At 36.7% G+C, this 22,206-nt stretch overlaps 1 protein-coding gene across 2 annotated transcripts; it reads right to left on the reverse strand.

Moving 5' to 3' along the window:
- Positions 1–1,704: 1,704 nt before the first annotated feature.
- LOC140135625 (cathepsin Z-like) lies at positions 1,705–18,044 on the reverse strand. 2 transcript variants are annotated; one of them, XM_072157196.1, is made up of 7 exons: positions 17,830–18,044; positions 15,528–15,691; positions 13,888–14,067; positions 12,907–13,057; positions 10,120–10,198; positions 7,478–7,567; positions 1,705–6,576 (listed from the first exon to the last, which is right to left on the reverse strand). In XM_072157196.1, exons 1-7 carry the CDS (start codon positions 17,952–17,954, stop codon positions 6,463–6,465), a joined length of 903 nt encoding a protein of 300 aa, XP_072013297.1. In that variant the 5' UTR covers positions 17,955–18,044; the 3' UTR covers positions 1,705–6,462. The 2 variants fall into 2 exon arrangements, with proteins under 2 accessions (XP_072013297.1, XP_072013296.1); XM_072157195.1 differs by lacking the exon at positions 10,120–10,198 and adding an exon at positions 10,241–10,319 and having other exon boundaries at positions 17,830–18,042.
- Positions 18,045–22,206: the final 4,162 nt, after the last annotated feature.

A 22,206-nucleotide genomic window follows, 5' to 3' on the forward strand; every position in this document is an offset into this window, starting at 1 on the left:
AATAATAATAAAAACAAAAGTAAAGAAAAGAAGGAGAAAAAAAAACCCATTTCAAAGCTTTAAATGACCACCCTATATGTGCGATGCCATTTAGATAAAACTCTTTTCGAGTAGTCAGCGACCGTGCTAGTTCTATCTAAGCAGGTGTTGAGCCCACACAGTTAGCGTAAAACAACTGACGAATCTGCGGAACAGGTTACCCATGTCTCACTGGGACGCTACTAATTGCATTGTATGATTCAAGATTTGTCTAAGAAAAATATGACAAATTGTTGTCTGTGTTGAGTGGAAGATATGATGATTAACAGATTTACCTAATGGCAAGTGGTTAGGCCTATCAAATCAAGGTTCAATGCGTAATGCTTATCGCTAATGAAATGGTGCTGTTGGAAACACACTACAGTCCTGATGGGACTGAAACATTACAAATATAGGCATTTTCACTTTGCTACTGCGCACCCGACAGTCAGTGGACAGTGGACCCGACTGCTATTATATAGCTGACTGGCTATTATATAGCTGACTGGAGGCTCTGCCTACATTACAAGCAATAAATTGGTGCCGTATGTATCACTCAATGTGTTATTTAGATGGACAAAGAGAATATTATGAACAATTTTTAAACTGAAACTGAATTGAAAATGAGCTTGACCCAGCATTTTATTGTCAGCAGACTGTTCTTCCTTGTGTGTAACAAAAGGGCCCAAATCCACTATCTGAATAGTCTTCCAAGTCACGTTGAACACATTCTTTGTGGAAGAGTTGGGCCTTTCTTCCACAAATATTGGGTTAAAGTGGAGTTTTGTTTATCCATGAAATCTGTTTTTCACTACAATGAATTATCTTGCAAACATATTACATGCTTCTACTTGTGGAATTAATAAATAATTACTAAATTTCTGTAGCTATTATAACACATCTGCTTACGGGACTAGCACTTGCAGTATATATTAGTGGAAGAAGGGCCAAAAAAGGTCGTATTAAGACCTATACCATTGCCATGGAAACATCATATGTCATTTCACATGTATTTAATGATGTATGTGCATGTATTAAAGGTCCCCTGAAGATGAAAACATTCAGTCTCTAAAACGTGTCGAAATATGAAGTTTTTTCTTAATATCTCAAAAACAGTTTTGATGGAGTTGAGCCCTTCTTCCACCCAGGTATTCAATTGTTTTTACCTATTTGAAGAGGGCTCCCTTCATGCCTACCTGTGATTTCCCAGTCTGTTTATTTTAGGACATTGCTCACCTTAGTGACCGTGTGTCCTCGAGAAAAAAATCTAACAGAGGGCGTACGGTGACTGAACAGATCAGGAAAATATATCAATTGTGCACACAATCTGAGTTTTACGTGTGTATGCACAATGGTAGGTGGACTACGGAGAAGTCTACACAATATTAGTAACTTCTACTTAATAAGCTAATAATTATTAAAATAAGGGAGTAAAATTGGTTGATTTTATTAACTTGAGCCTTGTGGTGAAGAAATATGAGGCTACAAAATTTCACCTAATTATATGTCTACATTATTTTGTTGTTTTTTAGTGTTCCTCTGTATGCCGCCTAGTCTGTATTTTACTTGTTTCCAACATCAAGTTGGTGTAAATTGCTCTTTTTCTTTCCAACTAAAACCAGTTTTATGCAAAAGCAAATTAAACCAAATACCTTTTATATAAATTAAACAAATCAAACAAATATATTGAAAATATAAACCATAGTTTATTTAGAGCGGATGAAAAATTGTCCAGTGTATCAAGAACATAATAAATACACAAATGTAAGGATACACAGATAAATAAACCAAGGTGGACATTGTGACCTTGACTTTTGTTGTTAATTCACCTTGTTTACTTGTTCTTATTATTACTTGTTCTATTATAATTTGGTATACTCAAGCTTTTGAGTGCTCTTACATTAACCTTACTTACATGTGGCACCATTTGATCTACTCAAGACAATTGTAAAGGAACTGATTTGGGCTATTCCACTTGAAATCCATACACCCCCTATGGAAGACATGACCTTAATCTCCCATACAGGGAGTGTGAATTTCAAATGGGGTTACCTGAATAGGTGATTCCATTTGTAATCTACCCACCTTGTGTTGAAGATTAAGGTCATGTCTTTCATAGGGGGTGTATGGATTTCAACTGGAATACCCCATCACACAAATGCTCTTTCATTATACCCTGTAATTTTTAGGAAATGTTAACTTTGGCTTTAAATGAGCAAGATAGTGCTCCATACATATAAACCCAACATATAAGTCTTTCAAGATCATTTAATTGTTCATTGCACTGTGAGTATACAATTGGTTAGTTTGTTATTGGCAACTTCCGTTAACCAAACATACACCTCGTATGTGATGCGATGAAGCAAAATCAGTCTGAATAAAGTGTTTGCAAAGGTACATTTTGAAGAAAACCCCATTGAAATCAAACATTTAGTTCCAAAAGATATGAACAATAGAAGTGTTTCCAAACTGACTGATTTTGCTTGATCACATCACATGTTTTACTCTTGGAATGAATAAGAACAACTTATATTTCACCTTTGATTAAAACTGCTTTTTGAGGTATGATTTACTGTAATTGTCTTAAATGTGACATTGTATGTGACTGCAAGTTGTGTTACATAATCTATTTTGTCATGAAATTAGTAAACCCTACACACTACACCGACCAATATCTACATTTTGTAATCAAGCAAATTTTTGTGCTTTTCATTAAGAAATATGTTCATTCTTTACACAGCTGAATGCTAATGTGACTGATAAGAAATGACACATATCAAGCGAGTTAATTTGAACTTTGAACTGCTGGACAGTGTATAATATGCAAATTATCACTGAGAGTACATACAGGTAAAACACCAAGTTACATACTTACAAGCATATTTTGAAATATACAACTATTAATTTACAGTTTTGAAATTTATAATAAAATGTTCACATTTACAGAATACAAAGTCCAATTCATACAGATGTATCAAAATAGTACTATTTCACAAGCCACTTGATTATTCTCTTGTCCGAGAAAGAAACTAACAAAACTCTGAAAGATTAGATTCACATTTGCACATTGTGAAGATGAAAACATAAGGGATCAACTTTACTTGAAAACAATAACATCAAATTGTGTACATCCATATCAAAACGATGCACTTGTCGGCTGCTACATGTGTCTTATTTTACATAATACCTAGGAATAAATACCAGACTCATTTCAAGTGGAGGTCACCTCAAATCATACTGAAGTAACTTGATTTAGGAATACAGAGAACATATTCCTAAATCATGTGACTTGGGGATGATTTGAAGTGACCTCCACTTGAGATGAATCTAGTATTCATGATGATGAATCCTAGCTTTTGTGTGAAATGAGACACATGTAGCAGCCGACAAGTGCATCATTTTGATATGGATGTACACAAATGTCTAATCAAACGTTGGAATGCATGCATACCAACAAACCGCCCTTGTATGTGTGTGTACCCTCTGCAGGATTAGATTAGTGCGTATGATTTGGTACTGCAACAAGTGACATACGCAACATTATTACTTAATGGCAAAACTTCTCCACTAGACTGCAATACAAAGTTTCAATGCCTTTTGGAAGTTATCACAATGTTGATGCACTGCAGATAATACACTTTGCTGTACAAATTGCACTGGTATGGGGCCAAGTTTAAGACCTGCCACAAAATACTCTTTTCAAACCAAATGTATATAAATGACTTGTAGTTGCCTATTGAGTTTGTTTACAATGTAGACATTTATGTACTGTAAAATACTGAATAATTCTGATGACATTAACATGTTACTGAGACAAATTTACAACATGGTCTTAACCCTGTATGGAAACTTTGGCACCCCATTACTGTTAAATTTATGTAAAAATGCTCAGTTTTTTTATGATGACCAAAACAAAATCATGCTTTTTTTATGATTTTCTCCAAACCTGAGCATTTTGCCAATTAATCTAACCATATTCTACATAAAACACAAGTATGGGCAAATTTGAGTGCTACCTGCTCCCAGAAACCTACTAAATAACTTAATGTTTACACAAAAAATAACATCTACTGATCTATAATAAATAAAATGTGAAATAAAGTCTTTCAGACTTCATAAATCTTCTAGAATACTACATAAATACACGGTACACTAATGACAACAGAACAAAGCATCTAAAACTACCACATTATTTACCTTATAATTAAGGCACTTACAACAATTAATACTGCATTTCCTCGAATAGTGGCCCCCAGAGGCGTTGCATTTTCCAAAAGGGGGCTTTCATTAAAGGTCATTTTTAGAACAATAATTCATGTTAAAATCATTAGGTAAGTTTAAAACTCACACTGAAATGACAAACTATGAACTTAGCAACAATGACTTCCAGTTCACTTTTGGGTTTGGGCATTTCGTCGACGGGTCCTTAAAGAACTTTAGCAAAATTACCCTCGATTAGAGAAAAGCGAGGGTAATTAATTTTGTTTCACTGGTTTCATTTTCTGATATTGGATTTCATAATTTGATCTTATATACCTCGACACCTGCTGATGTTTGACCTTTTGCATGTCAACACATTCCTGGTGCTCTGGAGGTCAGCTGAGCAGGGGAGTGAGTTTCAGGGCTGGAATTGCCAGAGGGCATATAGTATGGTGACCCAAGTGAAGTCCAGCTGGTTAGGATGACAGATTGATCACTGTGTTTTTAAGAGTAACTTTCATGCTCATGGCAATTGCCATGGCAACTGGCTGTCAAAGCTGAAAACATTTGAAGAAAGCATGGATTCAAAAGTTTTAAGGATATGTACATGAAATGGATAAGATTTTCGTCAACAACCGACACCATGTGTGCACCATGGTAAGCTTACTACGCAAGATAGCATGGAAATATCAGCATTTTTGAAACATTTTGATTGAAAAAAGTGGTGGTGGGAGGGGGTGTTTATTTGAAGGGGCGACTATTTGAGGAAATACGGTAACTGCTGTTCTGCATATTACCTGTATAGCGGGAAATTTTCATGCGGTTTTAAATTTCTACAGATCATTTCAGAACCACAAATGCATAAAAGTCTGCATAAATATTACATAATAGTTAAGATCAAGAAAACTTAACACCACTAAAATATCCTGCAATACAATGTTAAATTTTTGTCACACACTACAAGTGTATCCACACTTCTGACAAGCACATAATTTGCCACATATAGTTTTTGGCCAAATCTTGGAATAAGTTTTCATGAAATCCAACTTATTCTACCTAATTGCATCATTTTCAATAGAGGCCGTCAGCGTGATGTCATATGCCGCCATCTTGTGGGTACACGCTGTGATGGACGTTCGATCTCCATGCGCGATATGTGTGAACAGCAAAATCACGGCGTTGATCCGCGATAACAGCTGCGTGGCAAGCTGCACCCTGCGCATAGTGTCCGACGCATGAACACACAGGTCATTTGTACCCACAAGATGGCGAAAGGCTGACGGCCTCTATACTATACTTGAATATTCACTTTTTCTGTTTCCTAAGTTTTAGAATCTTTACAAATCCGTGTACAAAATCTTTTATGATTTTTCATAGCAATATAAAAGGCATGTTCTGATGGGGGAGTTTGCATGTTACATCATCAGTTTGAATTGTCCCCATTTTTCTTCACTGGAATTCAGCATGTTAAAGTTTGTTCGGCTTATATAAGGCGGAAATTATTCGGCTTTTGTTACTGTGCGAGTCAATAAAGTCCCAACTCACGCTTGTGTAAATACACATAAGCGTTCGCCAGTCACGCATTACACAACACACATTAAGCGTACGCACTGTGCTCCAAAAGCGTGCACGCCATTCTATATCAATACACAGTGTTATGAGTCTTATTTTTTCTGCCTTATATAAGCCGAACAAACTTTAGTGGCAAGGTTACACAATTGGTTTGTGCATGAAATTTGGTCAACTTCAATTATGTTTTCATAGAAATTCTGAAACATATCATCCCAAGACTATCATAGTCGTACTGCATATCTACCATTTATCCAGTCTCAAATTTGTATGACAAACCTCAGAAATTCTGAAAAAATATTTGAGTTGACTTGAATTACCGTAAAAACTTGATGGTTAGCATATGTGCTTACTATCAAGCACTTTTAAAACATGCAAACATGAAGAGCCCATCCACAAAAGTGTAAAGGGCTTTGAGCAAATCATCAATACACATAGTTACATACGAACAACTAAACCTGCAAATGTGTCTCAACCCCATTAGCTCAGTTGGTAAGGTGACACACTTTGGTACAATATCATGTTTTTAAAAGCACTTAATAGTAATATAGCACATATATGCTAACTAACAAGTTTTTACGGTATGTGAATTCCATTGAAGAAGAATGGTATTATTAAGTCGTGCTAAGCGATATGCAATCCCCTAGTTCTGATACCTATAATAATGAGCGCCCTTTATGACACAATGGGATCTCCGTATGCGCACTCTTTCTCTATACCTAGATTGTAGTCATTACCTTTACCATTGAGGTATTTACTGGTTACAAGACGCACCCAACCTTGTTCAGCCTGTAATAAAAGAGAGAAAGATACAAATATTGTCATTATATGTTAAACCATTAGATCCACTGTCAACATGTCCTCTTTTAAGAGCCAGCTCTCTGAGTGGTACAAGAACAAACTAGAGGAGAGTTTTGATCACATGCTCTTGGGTTACATGTTGCCAGTGTTCTGGTTGTAGGCTTGTGTAGGTTTTTTTTTTGTTCTTTTCAAAAATTCTTTTGTTTTTTTTTTTCCAAATTTTTTGGGAGGGGGGGGTGTCCTCATTGTTTTGATCCTTGGTGGGACTGTCCTAGAGGTGCTTTGCACCTGTTAGTTCTTGCCTTTCACTGGTGCAAAATTTTATCAATACTTCCTTTTTTCCTTTTTTTTTGTATGTACTTTTGAATATTCATGTGCAATATATTTTGATGTTATATTATAATTATTGTATATACCAGTGATAAAGTGTAATAAATAAAAAAATAAACAGATGAACATTTGAAGAGGTATATGATTGATATCATATCATCATGATTTCCGCAGACGGCCGAATCCGGATCCAGTTTTTGAAAAATTCACGTTATGAATGCATCATTTTGAATTAGAGAACAAGGGATAAATGCTGTACACAATTTTTTAACAGAGATCAGATGATAACAGCATAAGTAATCAAAGAGGGCAGCATACAGGGTTAGTAACCAGTGCATTAAAGTATGGTCGAAGATTACAATTCATGCAAAAGGGGTATTTGAAAAATTGAAGTATAATCATGGTTACCCACTATGGTGTTGAGTGGGGGAAAGAGAGCTCTTTACAATGAGCTATACCAGTTGAAATCCATACATCCCCTGTGGAAGACATTATCTTAATCTTCCACACAGGGAGAGTGAATTTCAAACTATTTGTAGATATCAGGTTATCAACTTACCCAGGGTTGTCCCCAAGAGTTTCTCACCACCCAGTATTCAACACCATTCTCATCCACACCCCAGCCAGTTACAGAGATGATGTGGTTTATCTGAAGACCAAGAGTAATACAGAAATGGATTAGGAACAAATAAATGATGAGACATAGACTAATTTAAGAACAGATCTACCTCAAATTGGTTAAGTCCTCATGGTTTCTATAGATGGATATGTACATTTCGTTGCGCTTCTCACATACATACTTACGAGGGTGACTTATTCCATTATAAATGTTTAACAAATGCCTGTAGCCTCGCATTTGAGCAACAGATAATCCAATGTGATGTACTTCATAGAATCATTAGCCCTCATTAACAGATGGGACAGTCAGTGGCGTGCTCAAAGGGGGGGAGGGGGCCCCTACTTTTGTTGGTCATTTGGGGGAAATTCAGGGAAAACGCTAAAACCGCACCTTACACACCTAAATCAGACTCCATTCGGGGGAACTGAACAACCTGGCCCCCACTTTCAATGTGCTGCGCACGCCACTGGGGCCAGTGATGAATTTGTCAATGATCTGGAGTAGATTCACTAACTTTTACAGTGCATCACACATCCATATATCCATTGCAAGTTCATACCCAACACATAAACCCTTTCCTAAGATGTGAGGTGGAAGGTTTAAGTGGATGTTACATGCATGTCATGCATGATTGCTGTAATCAGCACGTGAGTTCAAAGTTCACATGGTTGCTGTAACCAGCATGTGGAATCCAGACTCCACTCAATCTACAGCAGCGGAATGCTACACATATCCACTTTGCATTGCAACTTCTTATAGTCACTGGCAGAGATAAACTCAGAGGTCGGTCCATATGCACAAAAGAGTTAGACTGGAATTATGTTCCATCAGGAATGGTCCTTTACTCTTATTTCCTTACTAGAGTAACTAGCAAATTCTAAAGATTTTAATGTAACGTTCAAAAATAATACAAAATAACTTAAGGGATCTAGAATGAGCGTTTATGGCGTTTCGACAGTATTTTTGTGGGACATGAGAGCACCTCAGGCGTGTCGAATTGCATTCTGAATCTGAAGCATGTCTTTCTGATATCAAATAATTTTCATTTTTGAAATTCACGATATAATACAAATTTTATGACAAATTATTAAAATTTGATATTTTTCAAATTTTTGATATATAACAGTCCTCGAAATAAATTTTATAAATCTAATGTATATTCTTAAAGTGTATGTAGCTGGGAGGAAAAGCTGACGATCAATTGAAAATTTTGACTTTTTATATTAAAGATATGGATTTTTTCCCAAAAAGACCTATTTTTTTTTGGTGTTTTGGGAAAAAAAATCCATATCTTCAATACGAAAGGTCAAAAAAATTTCAATTGATCGTCGGCTTTTCATCCCACCTACATACACTTTAAGTATAAATCATCAGATTTATAAAGTTTACTTCAAGTACTGTTAAATATCAAAAATATCAATTTTAATTAGCAATGTAATACACATTTTATGGCAAATCATTAAAATTGATATTTTTGATATTTAACAGTACTTGAAGTAAACTTTATAAATCTGATGATTTATATAAAGTGTATAGTAGGTGGGATGAAAATTGAAATTTTTTGACCGATGAAGATATGGATTTTTTTCCCAAAACACCAAAAAAAAAAATAGGTCTTTTTGGGGAAAAAATCCATATCTTTAATATAAAAAAGTCAAAATTTTCAATTGATCGCCAGCTTTTCCTCCCAGCTACATACACTTTAAGAATATATCATTAGATTTATAAAATTTATTTCGAGGACTGTTATATATCAAAAATTTGAAAAATATCAAATTTTAATAATTTGTCATAAAATGTGTATTACATTGCTAATTTCAAAAATCAAAATTATTTGATATCAGAAGGACATTCTTCAGTATTCAGAATGCAATTGACATGTCTGATGTGCTCTAATGTCCCACAATAAATACTGTCCAAACGCTCATACCCCAGCCCTTAAGCAAATGTAAAGGAAAATGTCCATTCTCATGATACTAAAATTCCACTTAGACCAGGGTCCTATTTCATAAAGCTCGACTTAGGATTCATCCTAAGTAACTCTTCCTAACTTATTTAGGAAGAGTTCCAATACAACTTTAGACCCGGTCTAACTCTTTTGTGCATACGGACCAGAGTGTTGCATCTTAATTACGTCAAGTAGAAACGTGGCATGATTGACTGTTTTGCTGATTGACCCAATACATTATTGGAACTGGGTCACCATACGTGCAGTATCCTAAAAGCCCAAACACTTGACATGTCCCTAAAGGCAGTGGTATAGCCAGCTTTTCAGAACTGATGGGGGGGGGGGTACAACTTGTAAATGGACCGATGGAAATATTTTTTGCCGATAGAAATAATTCTCAATGCACAATATCATTCAATGTGGCAACATTAAACATGTAAAAGGGGAAGGCTTACATCCAAGATTTGTAAGTATTTGAGCAACATGCACTTTGTTTCTTCACCATGCACAAGCAGTGCACACAAAATTGTCTACTGTTGATCCCGGCTGCCATGCCACTGCCTAAAGGATGACGTCAGATGCAACACTCCCTGGCGGCAATCTTGCGTACAATTTCTAATGTTTATCTACTTACAAAGGAAATAAAATGATATTCTTGGAAAACCTCGCCCCCTTGGAAGGTTTCTAGTCCATCCGTTGCCATGATTCCACAGCTAAAAAAGACAAAACAAAGGAAAAAGTTTTGATCTACTAACCATTGACATACTATGATACTCTTGGAAAATCTGACCTCCTTGGAAAGCTTCTAGTGTAGCAGTCGCCATGATTCCACAGCTAAAAAAGACGAAACAAAACCAAAACTTTTGTTATAAGGTTGAGTGGTAAATGTAAATTAAAACTGTGGTTAAACCTGTAACATAGAGGACTAAACAAAATGAATCCTTTATTGTTTAAACCCACAAGGACTCTTTTTTCAAAATAAAATGCTAGAGTGAACAATAGCCCATGAGGAGTGACACAGGTCAAGAACTTATATAGGCAATTAGGCACTATAAAAGACAACCACATGGGCCAATCAGTGGTTCACAGTCAGCTTCTAAAGAAACAACATTTAAGAGTGTTATTTCAACTTATTTCTTATAGACCCCCTGATGAGTAACCAATCAAAATAGGGCTTTTAGATATCGTGGCAATTTTAAGCTAAATCTCCTTTTGCACTACTGACCATATCTCTGATTGGCTCAATTTTAAGAAATACATGCAAAGAATAATGCCCTATTCTTAATTTCTTTACATACAAATAATGTGTCAGAGGCAGTAAAAATGTAAACAAAGAGCGAGGTGCAGCCAAACTCATCATTAAAACATTTTTACTGCTAAGGAAACATTACTTGGGTATAAAGGATGAGGCAGCAACATTTATTTATACATGCATTACTTTACCCTAAAATAGTGCGATTTAAAAAGAAAATATCACTTTTCCCCCAAATATTTGCATCAAGGTAAAACGTGTATGCATATCCACAGCGCAAGTTACAGTGCATATTACGAGCTTAATATATATAAAATTGTAAGCGTAATGCTCTGCATAGAAGTTACATGACGCATTAACAAATCACATTGCGTGATTTTCAATAATGGGTTGTGAGGGTAACAGAATATATGACATAGGGCTCTGTGTCACCAATCCAAACAGTTCCTTGAGGAAGATAATTCGACTACGTGGGTCAATATAGGATATTGAATTTTCGACAAGAATTTGCCAATTATTTTCAACAACATAAAAGATTAATTTTCAGCATCACATTTTTGTTCATATAATTTTAAATTGTTGGTTTATTTTGTTTTTATTTAGCAGAGTATGAAAAGATTCTGATGTAGTATTGCTTCATACTGAATGTTATACAATGTAAGATACTGGTACCTGTTTTGCTTAACAATGACTTTAATTTCCTTGCTGAACCAAAGCAGCTATAGTTAATAACCTTTCCAAAGCAAGTACCAGTCTTATCATTTCCTGCAAAACATTTCCTTGTTTCATTCTTATCAAAAAAGGGTTTTTTTCTGCTGTTCTTCCTTTTTCTGTTTGCTGTTTTTTTCTTTTTTCTTTTCTGTAATCATATTTGCAACTAAAAATAACACAAAATGTGCTTATTGTTGGAACAGATCACATCAGAATATCAGACATATTATATTGTAAAATTTCTGACTAAATTAATTTTTATTTCTCAAAAATATTACAGATATATGCCCTTTTAATTTTCAGCTGAACAAATGAGGCAAAATCAAATCAAATCACTACTTCATTCTAGTGCTTAGATCATGAATTTGTGTACTGGTGAATCTGATCGGTTGAATTAAATCAGGGGATCCTGGCTTTTTATTAGCAATCTCAGAAGTGGTCACAAATACAGTACCTTTTGTAGGCCTTGTTTTCGCATGGTATTATTTTAGTTCATTACATTATATTGCAATTATATTAATTCTGTAAAAGTTTTTTTGAAAACAAATAGTTGAAGATATACTTCTCCACAAATCTAACAATATTGATGAAAATATCCTTTTTTATTTTTCATATATATTAAAAATATATGTGGATATATTGTAGTTAAATAAATGTTTGACATATAATGGAATATACTCTTGCATTCTAGTATTATCCAAAATTGATTTTTGTGCATAAAATGTTTTGAAACATTTAAAGAGAAGTTAGAGAACAGTCTCTTAGTACTTCTTTATTTGATTCTAAAGGCCCAAAGTGGTTTATTTCTGTGTAATTCATGATTACAGACCTGATAAGTATGGAATTGGTTTCAGGTTTTAATTGTTCAGAACTGAAACTGACTTTTAGTGGTAAAACCTGAAAATGCTCAAAAAAAGCTGAAAAACAGCATGAAATTGGGGTAAAATGACTTAATTTGAGCTGAAAATAAAATAAAAAACATAAATTTGAGCAATAAAAAGAGCTGAAATCTGCCAAAAAGCTGAAAAGTTTTAGGTGTGATTGTCGCTCATAGAAGGGATGATACACATATTATGGCAGGGGATGTTTCAACTATGCATTGCTATATGCACAAACCTTTCTAACATTTATCATGCTAGATTAAAGATCACTGTTCATGTTCTAGTCTTTGCCACAAAATAAGTACATAAGTTTTTGCTCCCATACATGACAATTCAAATAGGAGTTCTCATAGCACAACACATGGAGCTATATGGAGTGCAGATTCTTCCAGTTTAAACCATTGGAATTAGCCTTTTCGAGATATGGCGGACACAATAGGATGGTGCTGCACGAAATGGGTAAAGTCTTTTGAATTTGCTGGGTTTTACCCATATTGAAGACTGCCCTCCTATTGTGTACGCCATATCTCGAAAAGGCTAATTGGAACAAATTTAAATATGCAGAAAGACTGCCTACCTTATTGGTCCATTTTTGTAGATTTCAGCCATCATCTTTTCCCGTCCTGATACAGAGCCATAGTCACCGACCTTCCAGTTAGTGTAATTCTGTAGCACATGACACTGACCAAATGTTGTGCAGGTACCACACTGGTTAAAATCCTTGCATTCTACCAAGTGACAAAATATGAAGATATCAAGAACAGTTTAAGATGTGTTGCACACTAAAGTTTGTTCGGGTTATATAAGGTGGAAATTATTCGGTTTTTGTTGGTGCATGTGTCAACAATGTCCCAACACACGCTCGCGTAAATTCACACTCTATATCAATACACAGTGTTATGAGTCTTAGTTTTTCCACCTTAAATAAGCCGAACAACCTTTAGAATAGTCCGCTGTAGTATGTCATCAAAATCGATCATTGCCAGGTCAACTGGTTCATGCTATCTATGTTCGGAACCACAATCAAAATGATCACAACACAAAGTCAATGGGTTGCTAACAGGTATGCAAACCAAGCGTGAACCAGTAAAATATGGTATGACATATATTCACTACGACAGCGAATAAGTTTTTCAGGTTTTCCCACAAAAAGGTAACCTTGACCCCCCCCCCAAATGGCTATTTCAAGTTGAAATAACCCAGTTTCTTGTTGAGATGGGTAGAGTATTCATATCTTGTTTTTTTTAGGGGAGGGGTGAGTTGGTAAAGATTTAGGCCATGGGCCCAAGCCCACTCTGCACTTTGGTATTAATCTGGGTCTGCTAATTTGTTCCCTCAACTGTGTCCAGTGGTGGTGCCAGGGGGGCTCTTGGGGAATATGCCCCAGTCAGAACTCTTGCCCCCCAATTTCCCTCCTAGTAAAAACTCAAAATTACAAACATTTTCACTTTTTGCAGTGTTTTTGAAAAATTTATTTTGATTTTGCCCCCCCCCAAAAATCACTTTGCCCCCAATGCCCCCCCAAAAAAATTCCTGGTGCCGCCACTGACTGTCTCACCTTGATCTTTGGCTTGGTAGTTATTACATGTCTCATCTGGGATACCATTCTTGTGTGCGTATGCAAACACTCCTATTTGTCCTCCACCTTCACAACTTCCTGCATTGCCACAATCAATTACATTCTGAACAGACAGGTATGCTGATGGCCATGCTGCCTTACGCTTGATGTTGATACGATCTGAGAATTGATAAAAATAAAAACAAAATACATTCTAGTCCAGTATGCACTCAAATCATTGCAAAGGAATTAGGGAGCCTTGTCTATGATTCCATTTGAAATCCACACACCCTCTGTGGAAGATTGAGCTAAATCCTTCCACAGAGGCTTATTGACAGGGCTCAACCGAAATGGCATTTGTCTACCGATCCAATATCGATGCTATAATATTGGCTGATATGCGATCCGATATCGGTAAACAAAAATTTTTTTTTTGGTAAATTAAAAAAAAATTCATTTGCAAGTTTTTGGCGAAGTGCTAGGATCATTGACAGTTAATTTGAAATTTTTTTTACCGATATCCGATCCTATACCGATATCGGGCCGATACGATATTCGATACGATTATCGGTTGAGCCCTACTTATTGAGTGAATAGACCCCCTGAAAGAAGCCATCTGGATATGCCAAAAGGAAAAGACATTCTGAATAAGGAAGAGATGGCTATTTACTCAATAATATCTTTGACCAACAACTTATCACACCCTCAACAGCGGTTCATGCCATCTGCAAAACAAAGGTCAGATGTGATGAGTTGCCACTTGACAGTCTGAAGAAACCACTAGTGTACATGTAGTAGTGAAAATTCACTAAAATGTGAGTAGACAACAATTTTAACTGGAATTGCACAAAAAGAACTATGTGAATAGCAATTTCATGGTTTTTTGTCCAAAGTTTACTTCTCGCAAAAATAATTCTATGAGAACATGTTGAGAAAATGAGAGGGTGAGATGGCCGAGCGGTTAAGGTGTTGCGCTGCCGGCCGCGAGATACGATCGACGAGAGTTCGAGCCTTGAGCCTTAGGTGAAAATTCCCTTCCCTCCCAAAAAGTTCCTATATGGTCGGGAATCCTTCAATTAAGTTCAGTTACATCACAGAATTTAATTGTAGAATTTTTTTTCACCCCCATGCATACACTGCTTAGCACGTGCAGATATAGGTAGTGTATGTGCGACGTCCATGGTTCGGAATTCACGTAAAGCTGTTGGTCCTGTGTACAGGGAGAGTCAAACCCTGTGCACATTAAGCTGTTCAAAAGAGAAGGGGGACCATTCCTGGTTCTGATAGGATTATGCATAGGTAAACTGTGCATGTTAAGCCCGTGCAACAATGCTCATATATTGAGGTATGCACATATGTGACACGATCAAGGGGAACGAGTCGGATGTCGCTAACATTGGTTTTGAGATATTAGCAAAGAAAGTGTTAAAATTCTTTTTTTTTCTATTGTTTTCAGCGATTGATAAAGTGATGTAACTTCGCAAAGAAAAGTCATATCAACTTGGGGTTTTCAGTTTCTGAAAGCTCTACATGTCCTCTTTCGAAACGTAATGTAAAACTCATTTTTGACCAGGCTCGACATGCGACTCATTCCCCTTAATCATGTCACATATACATGTAGGAAATTAAGAAGATATTACCTGCTAAAGAGCTAGTTGTTCCCATGGCCCAGCAGCTGCCACAGTATGTTGGTATATGCTGATTACGAGTTGTGCTGACATAATTAGTGCCATTTACATTCCGCCAATCAAAACTAGCTGGAAGATCCTTGATTTTGAGGTATTCATGCGGCCTTGCATAGGTTCTGTTGAGGAAGAGACATTAACATTACAATTGTTAGAGCTAAGTTAAATGTATAATGCAGGTCTTCTCAAGCTCAAGGGGAGTTATTTGGCTATTTTGATGATTGCCTGTATCTTCAGAGCAAAGTTTGCTCATTTTCAGATTAACCATGCTAAAGGAGTGTTCATAAATACTTTGGTGGTGGCGTTGGATCATATAGAGGGCGATCAAAAAAATTTGTGTCCTAAAAATTAAGGGGGATCAAAAAAATTCAAAGTATGAAAACTCCCTATAAACAATTCACCAACATGTCATTTGACTCCTGAGCCAACTTTTTCGGATGCTATGGCTATGCCCGATTGATCGTGATCAGCTTCTGAATTTCTATTGCTTCACTGATTCTGACGTGAATAAAGAAAGCTCCACCCTCATATCTATTTATATTAAAACTTCTTTTGCCTGGGTTACAAAACTCAGTGTAAACATTGTTTTTCAGTTTGGCCCAGGGGTCAAACTTAAACATCAAAAAATAACCGATAGATATTAAAATACATTACATTAAGTACCGGTATATATACCGTAACCACCCGCATATAAGCCCACCCCCTACTTTTCAAAACATTCTGGGAACAAGGGTGCACTCGGCTATAAGCCCAGTACTAAATTTTGGCCAAGTTCTTAAATCAAATCAATGCTTTTCTCTCACATTTAAAAACAAATATAAAAAAATATCAGTTGATAATTAACATTCCACACAAAGATGATAGAAATTACTGGTACATTGGGCATATACAAATGGGGATGATTTTTCTTATTTCTAAATTCAAGTACTAGCCCCTCCCCGGTTATAAGCCCACCCCCATTTTTGAAGTGAAATCTGCCATCTAGGGGGGTGGGCTTATACCCGAATGGTTACGGCAAGATTGCACAATTTAACAAAATTATCGCTGGTTTAATATCAGTGGCAGCCTTGGATCAGTTCCAATAACTGAAACTGCCGGCTCCGACCGGGAATCCAATACACGCATCTAATGTGTGTCATCAGCCCTCAGATCGGCCCTTAAGTTGTCCGTAGGAACCCATGGATTTGATCCATGTAGACTTCCAACAGGTGCTGTGTATGTGTTTAATGTGCATTCACATACAGGCATAGATATTGGAACGAAGAAATTGTTGCTCCAAAAATAATCGCAAATTACACATAATTTGTATAAATCATTTTTCACCTCAGGAAAAATATGAAAACACAGGTAAGCAATGTATGAATATTTGGAGAGGTCAAATAGGTTGTTAATTATTGTCAATATTAATATTTTGAGACATTTATAATGAGAACAATTAACACTGAAGACACTCTTACCGTATGGCACCTGCTACAACTTGAGAACAAGTCCTCAAACGTTCGAAATTTACAACTGAACTAGCCTTGGATAGACTTAGAGAATAAAAGATAGGATTTTGTCTTTTGCATATCCAATATCGTGTCATAATGGATGGGCTGGCCAATATTTTGAGTTGGCCAGCCCATCCATCATGACACGATACCGTAAACGTTCGCCTAATGGCGCCCTGGGCTCCTTTGCCTTGGGGATAAATTTCATGTACAAATAAAGAACTCCCTCCTCTAACAATCCTAACAATAATTAAGGGTATGTGCCCATATTTGCTGGTGGGATTTTTATGGGAGGGCACTTTTAGTTTGTGTCTAACATTGCAGTTATGTCAAGGGAGTCCATAGCGCCATTAGGCGAACGTTTACGGTATTGGATAGGCAAAAGACAAAATCCTATCTTTTATTCTCATTCTTAATCAGTTTTAATGTAATTTTTGAGAGAAAAACTGCCTTCTTTCAGAAAAAAAGAAAGTTACTTTTGTGAGGACATCCCCGTTGTTTTAAATGAACGAAACCATCACGACGAACATCTAAGCCGCCGAATTGCGTTCTTAGTTATCGCACGTTTTTTACGCGTCGTATTATCGCGCGATCATTGAGGAGCAACAAGTGTGCCACCGTTGCGTGGCGGCGCACGCACTGACTAATATCACTATCAACTATTGTGAGATATTATACACCAAAAAACCAATCAAATTAGGTGAATTCTTTACAAGACGCACCCACTGAATAAGAATTCTCGATCAATGATAACTTTATAAGCTTACCTGACTCCTTTTATTCCTTTGTCGAATTCAGGCTTGTAGCACGCATTTTTCATGTAAGTTTTTGGCAAACCTCCATAACAGATACTTAAAATGCAGCAAAATAATATACTCTTCAGCACGAACATTGTGAGAAACGAATAAACCGCAGGTTTCTGAAGAAAATTTGCGACTGATTTTAGATCTGAATGTGATCACTTCTTCCACTTGCCGGATGTGTCAGCTGTTTTTGTTTATTTCAGTGTTTCTAGAATATTGAATAATGACCTCTATTTGAAAGCTAAACAGCAAATGGCAAAAGTACAGCAATAAAAACAGTTTTTACTAAGTGAGATTCAAAAGAGATACATATCTATTTTTACAGCAAATTGATACGTTAATATTTGCTTTTTACGAGACTTAAATTAGGAAATAAAATTATAAACAAAAACACCGTATAGAGGAATCCAAATACACGCATCCCTACACCTGACTAGCAGCCTTTAGTTGGGTCCCCGCCGGCTACAATGCATCCAAAATGTGAAATGATTCGGCCTTGGTGGAAATTTTAAACTGCATTCCATCACCCGTTTTACACCTTCCGCGAAAACACAGGTAGACAAAAGATTGATTTAAGTTTACAACACAATACAGTTCCAACAGTTGTGCAAATAAAAGCCGCCTTACACCTAGATAAGCTCGAGGAGGGTTAATAGAATAATACTATAGAGATAATTCCGCAGGTAATCCCGTCGCATGTATTCATAGATGTACAAATGGATGAACAAAAGGACTATATGTATGAATAGATGCGACAGGATTACCTCTATTCAGCATCGAAGTGGTTACGTAATTCTCTTGGTTACCGGATCACGCTACTTTGGTATGCCTTCGAGTGCCATATACTTTATGTGGTGATCATTTCGATCGTGGTTCATTACTCTAGCGCGTGGTCCCGTTGACATAGTAATATTACGTAACTTCGATACTGAATTGTATATATTATTATATTAACCCTCCTCGTCTTTGCATCTTCTCCAGGTGTTAGGCGGCTTTTATTTGCACAATCGGGAGCTCAATACCCCAGGTTGGTGCTAGCGGGAAACCAAAGATGGCCGACCAAATCCTGACCATGACTTGGCTCGTTGGATTCGTCTATATGTAAGTTTTATGCACGTGACGATAAATCATAATCATGTGATTGATTGATATGTAAATCAATCAACCACAACAAAACCTAAACTGAAAGAAGAAAGAACACTTCGCCTTCAAAGTCACGCTTGAAATGATCATGAGATAAAAGAAAAGTACAAATGTTTAATTGCATTTAAACCTTCGCATAATTCCTACTTGAGTTGTTTGTTTCGAGGTGGGCAGGCCGTGATTATTTTTTTTCGTAGGCCTACATCATATTTAAACGCATACCGGTAGCCTACGTGTAAAATCACTTGTTTTTCAGAAAATATTATTTTTCAGTGAGTTTTGCTTTAGGCCTATTCCGTGTTTGATTTTGAAAAACGGAAAAAATCAAAATTAACGGAAACGAGATGATGTCATTACCAATGCTATCTTCAGTAGACAGCATCTGATCTAATTAACAATGCTATCTTCAGTAGACAGCAACTGATACCGATACCATTACCAATGCAATCTTCATTAGACAGCAAATGATGTCATCACCAATCTTCAGTAGACAGCATCTGATACCATTACCAATGGTATCTTAAGACAGCATCTGATTACCAATGCTATCTTCAGTAAACAGCATTTGATACCATTACCAATACTATCTTTAGTAGACAACATCTGATACCTTTACCAATGTTATGCATCTGATGTCATCACCAATGCTATCTTCAGTAGACAGCATCTGATACCATTACCATTGCTATCTTCAGTAGACAGCATCTGATACCATTATCAATGCTATCTTCAGTAGACAGCATCTGATACCATTACGGTACCAATGCTATCTTCAGTAGACAGCATCTGAAACCATTACCAATTGTTATCTTCAGCAGACAGCATCTGATACCATTAACAATGCTATCTTCAGTAGTAGACAGCATCTGATACCATTACCATTGCTATCTTCAGTAGACAGCATCTGATACCATTAGCAATGTTATCTTCAGTAGACAGCATCTGATACCATTACGGTACCAATGCTATCTTCAGCAGACAGCATCTGAAACCATTACAGTACCAATGCTATCTTCAGTAGACAGCATCTGAAACCATTACCAATTGTTATCTTCAGCAGACAGCATCTGATACCATTACCAATGCTATCTTCAGTAGACAGCATCTGATACCATTACCATCTTCAGTAGACAGCATCTGATACCATTACCAATGATATCTTCAGTAGACAGCATCTGATACCATTACCAATGCTACCGGTATCTTCAGTAGACATCATCTGATCTAATTAACAATGCTATCTTCAGTAGACAGCATCTGATACCGGTACCATTACCAATGCAATCTTCATTAGACAGCAAATGATGTCATCACCAATCTTCAGTAGACAGCATCTGATACCATTACCAATGGTATCTTAAGACAGCATCTGATACCATTACCAATGCTATCTTCAGTAAACAGCATTTGATACCATTACCAATACTATCTTTAGTAGACAACATCTGATACATTTACCAATGTTATGCATCTGATGTCATCACCGATGCTATCTTCAGTAGACAGCATCTGATACCATTACCATTGCTATCTTCAGTAGACAGCATCTGATACCATTATCAAATATCAATGCTATCTTCAGTAGACAGCATCTGATACCATTACGGTACCAATGCTATCTTCAGTAGACAGCATCTGAAACCATTACCAATTGTTATCTTCAGCAGACAGCATCTGATACCATTACCAATGCTATCTTCAGTAGACAGCATCTGCTACCATTAGCAATGTTATCTTCAGTAGACAGCATCTGATACCATTACGGTACCAATGCTATCTTCAGTAGACAGCATTTGAAACCATTACGGTACCAATGCTATCTTCAGTAGACAGCATCTGAAACCATTACCAATTGTTATCTTCAGCAGACAGCATCTGATACCATTACCAATGCTATCTTCAGTAGACAGCATCTGATACCATTACCATCTTCAGTAGACAGCATCTGATACCATTACCAATGATATCTTCAGTAGACAGCATCTGATACCATTACCAATGCTACCGGTATCTTCAGTAGACAGCATCTGATACCATTACCATCTTCAGTAGAACGCATCTGATACCGTATTACCATTGCTATCTTCAGCATCTGATACCATTACCATCTTCAGTAGAACGCATCTGATACCATTACCATTGCTATCTTCAGTAGACAGCATCTGATACCATTACCATTGCTATCTTCAGTAGACAGCATCTGATACCATTACCAATGCTATCTTCAGTAGACAGCATCTGATACCATACCAATGCTATCTTCAGTAGACAGCATCTGATACCATTACCAATGCTATCTTCAGTAGACAGCATCTGATACCATTACCAATGCTATCTTCAGTAGACAGCATCTGATACCATTACCATTGCTATCTTCAGTAGACAGCATTTGATACCATTACCAATGCTATGATCTTCAGTAGACAGCATCTGATACCATTACCAATGATATCTTCAGTAGACAGCATCTGATACCATTACCAATGCTATCTTCAGTAGACAGCATCTGATACCATTACCAATGCTATCTTCAGTAGACAGCATCTGATACCATTACCAATGTTATCTTCAGTAGACAGCATCTGATACCATTACCAATGCTATCTTCAGTAGACAGCATCTGATACCATTACCATTGCTATCTTCAGTAGCTGCTGCTGCTGCTGCGTTGCCATAGTCCTCATAGAACCGTCGGCATTCTCTTGCGTGCTTTCTCTCTTGCCACGGCCATTCCACCATTAGTCTACATTCTGATGTTATCAATCCATCCTGTTTTCCTTCGACCTGGCCTGGCCTTTTCCATCTACTTCTCCTTCTATCGTTATCTGAACAATGCTATCTGGACGCCGCTGCCAATGACCATACAGGGATGTCTTTCTTTTCTTCAGCTGACTGAGCAGACCTTGTTTTTTTGTGATTCCCACTTTCTGACGGATCCATGCATTGGTTTTCCTATCTTTCTAGCTGACCTGAAGCATTCTGCACCATACCCACAGCTCAAACGACTCTATCTTCTTGATATCGCTTTGTTTTAGGGTCCAACTTTCTGCACCATACAGGGCTATACTCCAGACAAGGGATCTCACCAGTTGTTTCTTCAGCTTCAGGCTGATCGCTTTAGCCTTCCATAATCCTAATAATTCAGGATCTTCAGTAGACAGCATCTGATACCATTACCATTGCTATCTTCAGTAAACA

Source organism: Amphiura filiformis, chromosome 16, assembly GCF_039555335.1.
Source record: "Amphiura filiformis chromosome 16, Afil_fr2py, whole genome shotgun sequence".
NCBI lineage: Eukaryota > Metazoa > Echinodermata > Ophiuroidea > Amphilepidida > Amphiuridae > Amphiura > Amphiura filiformis.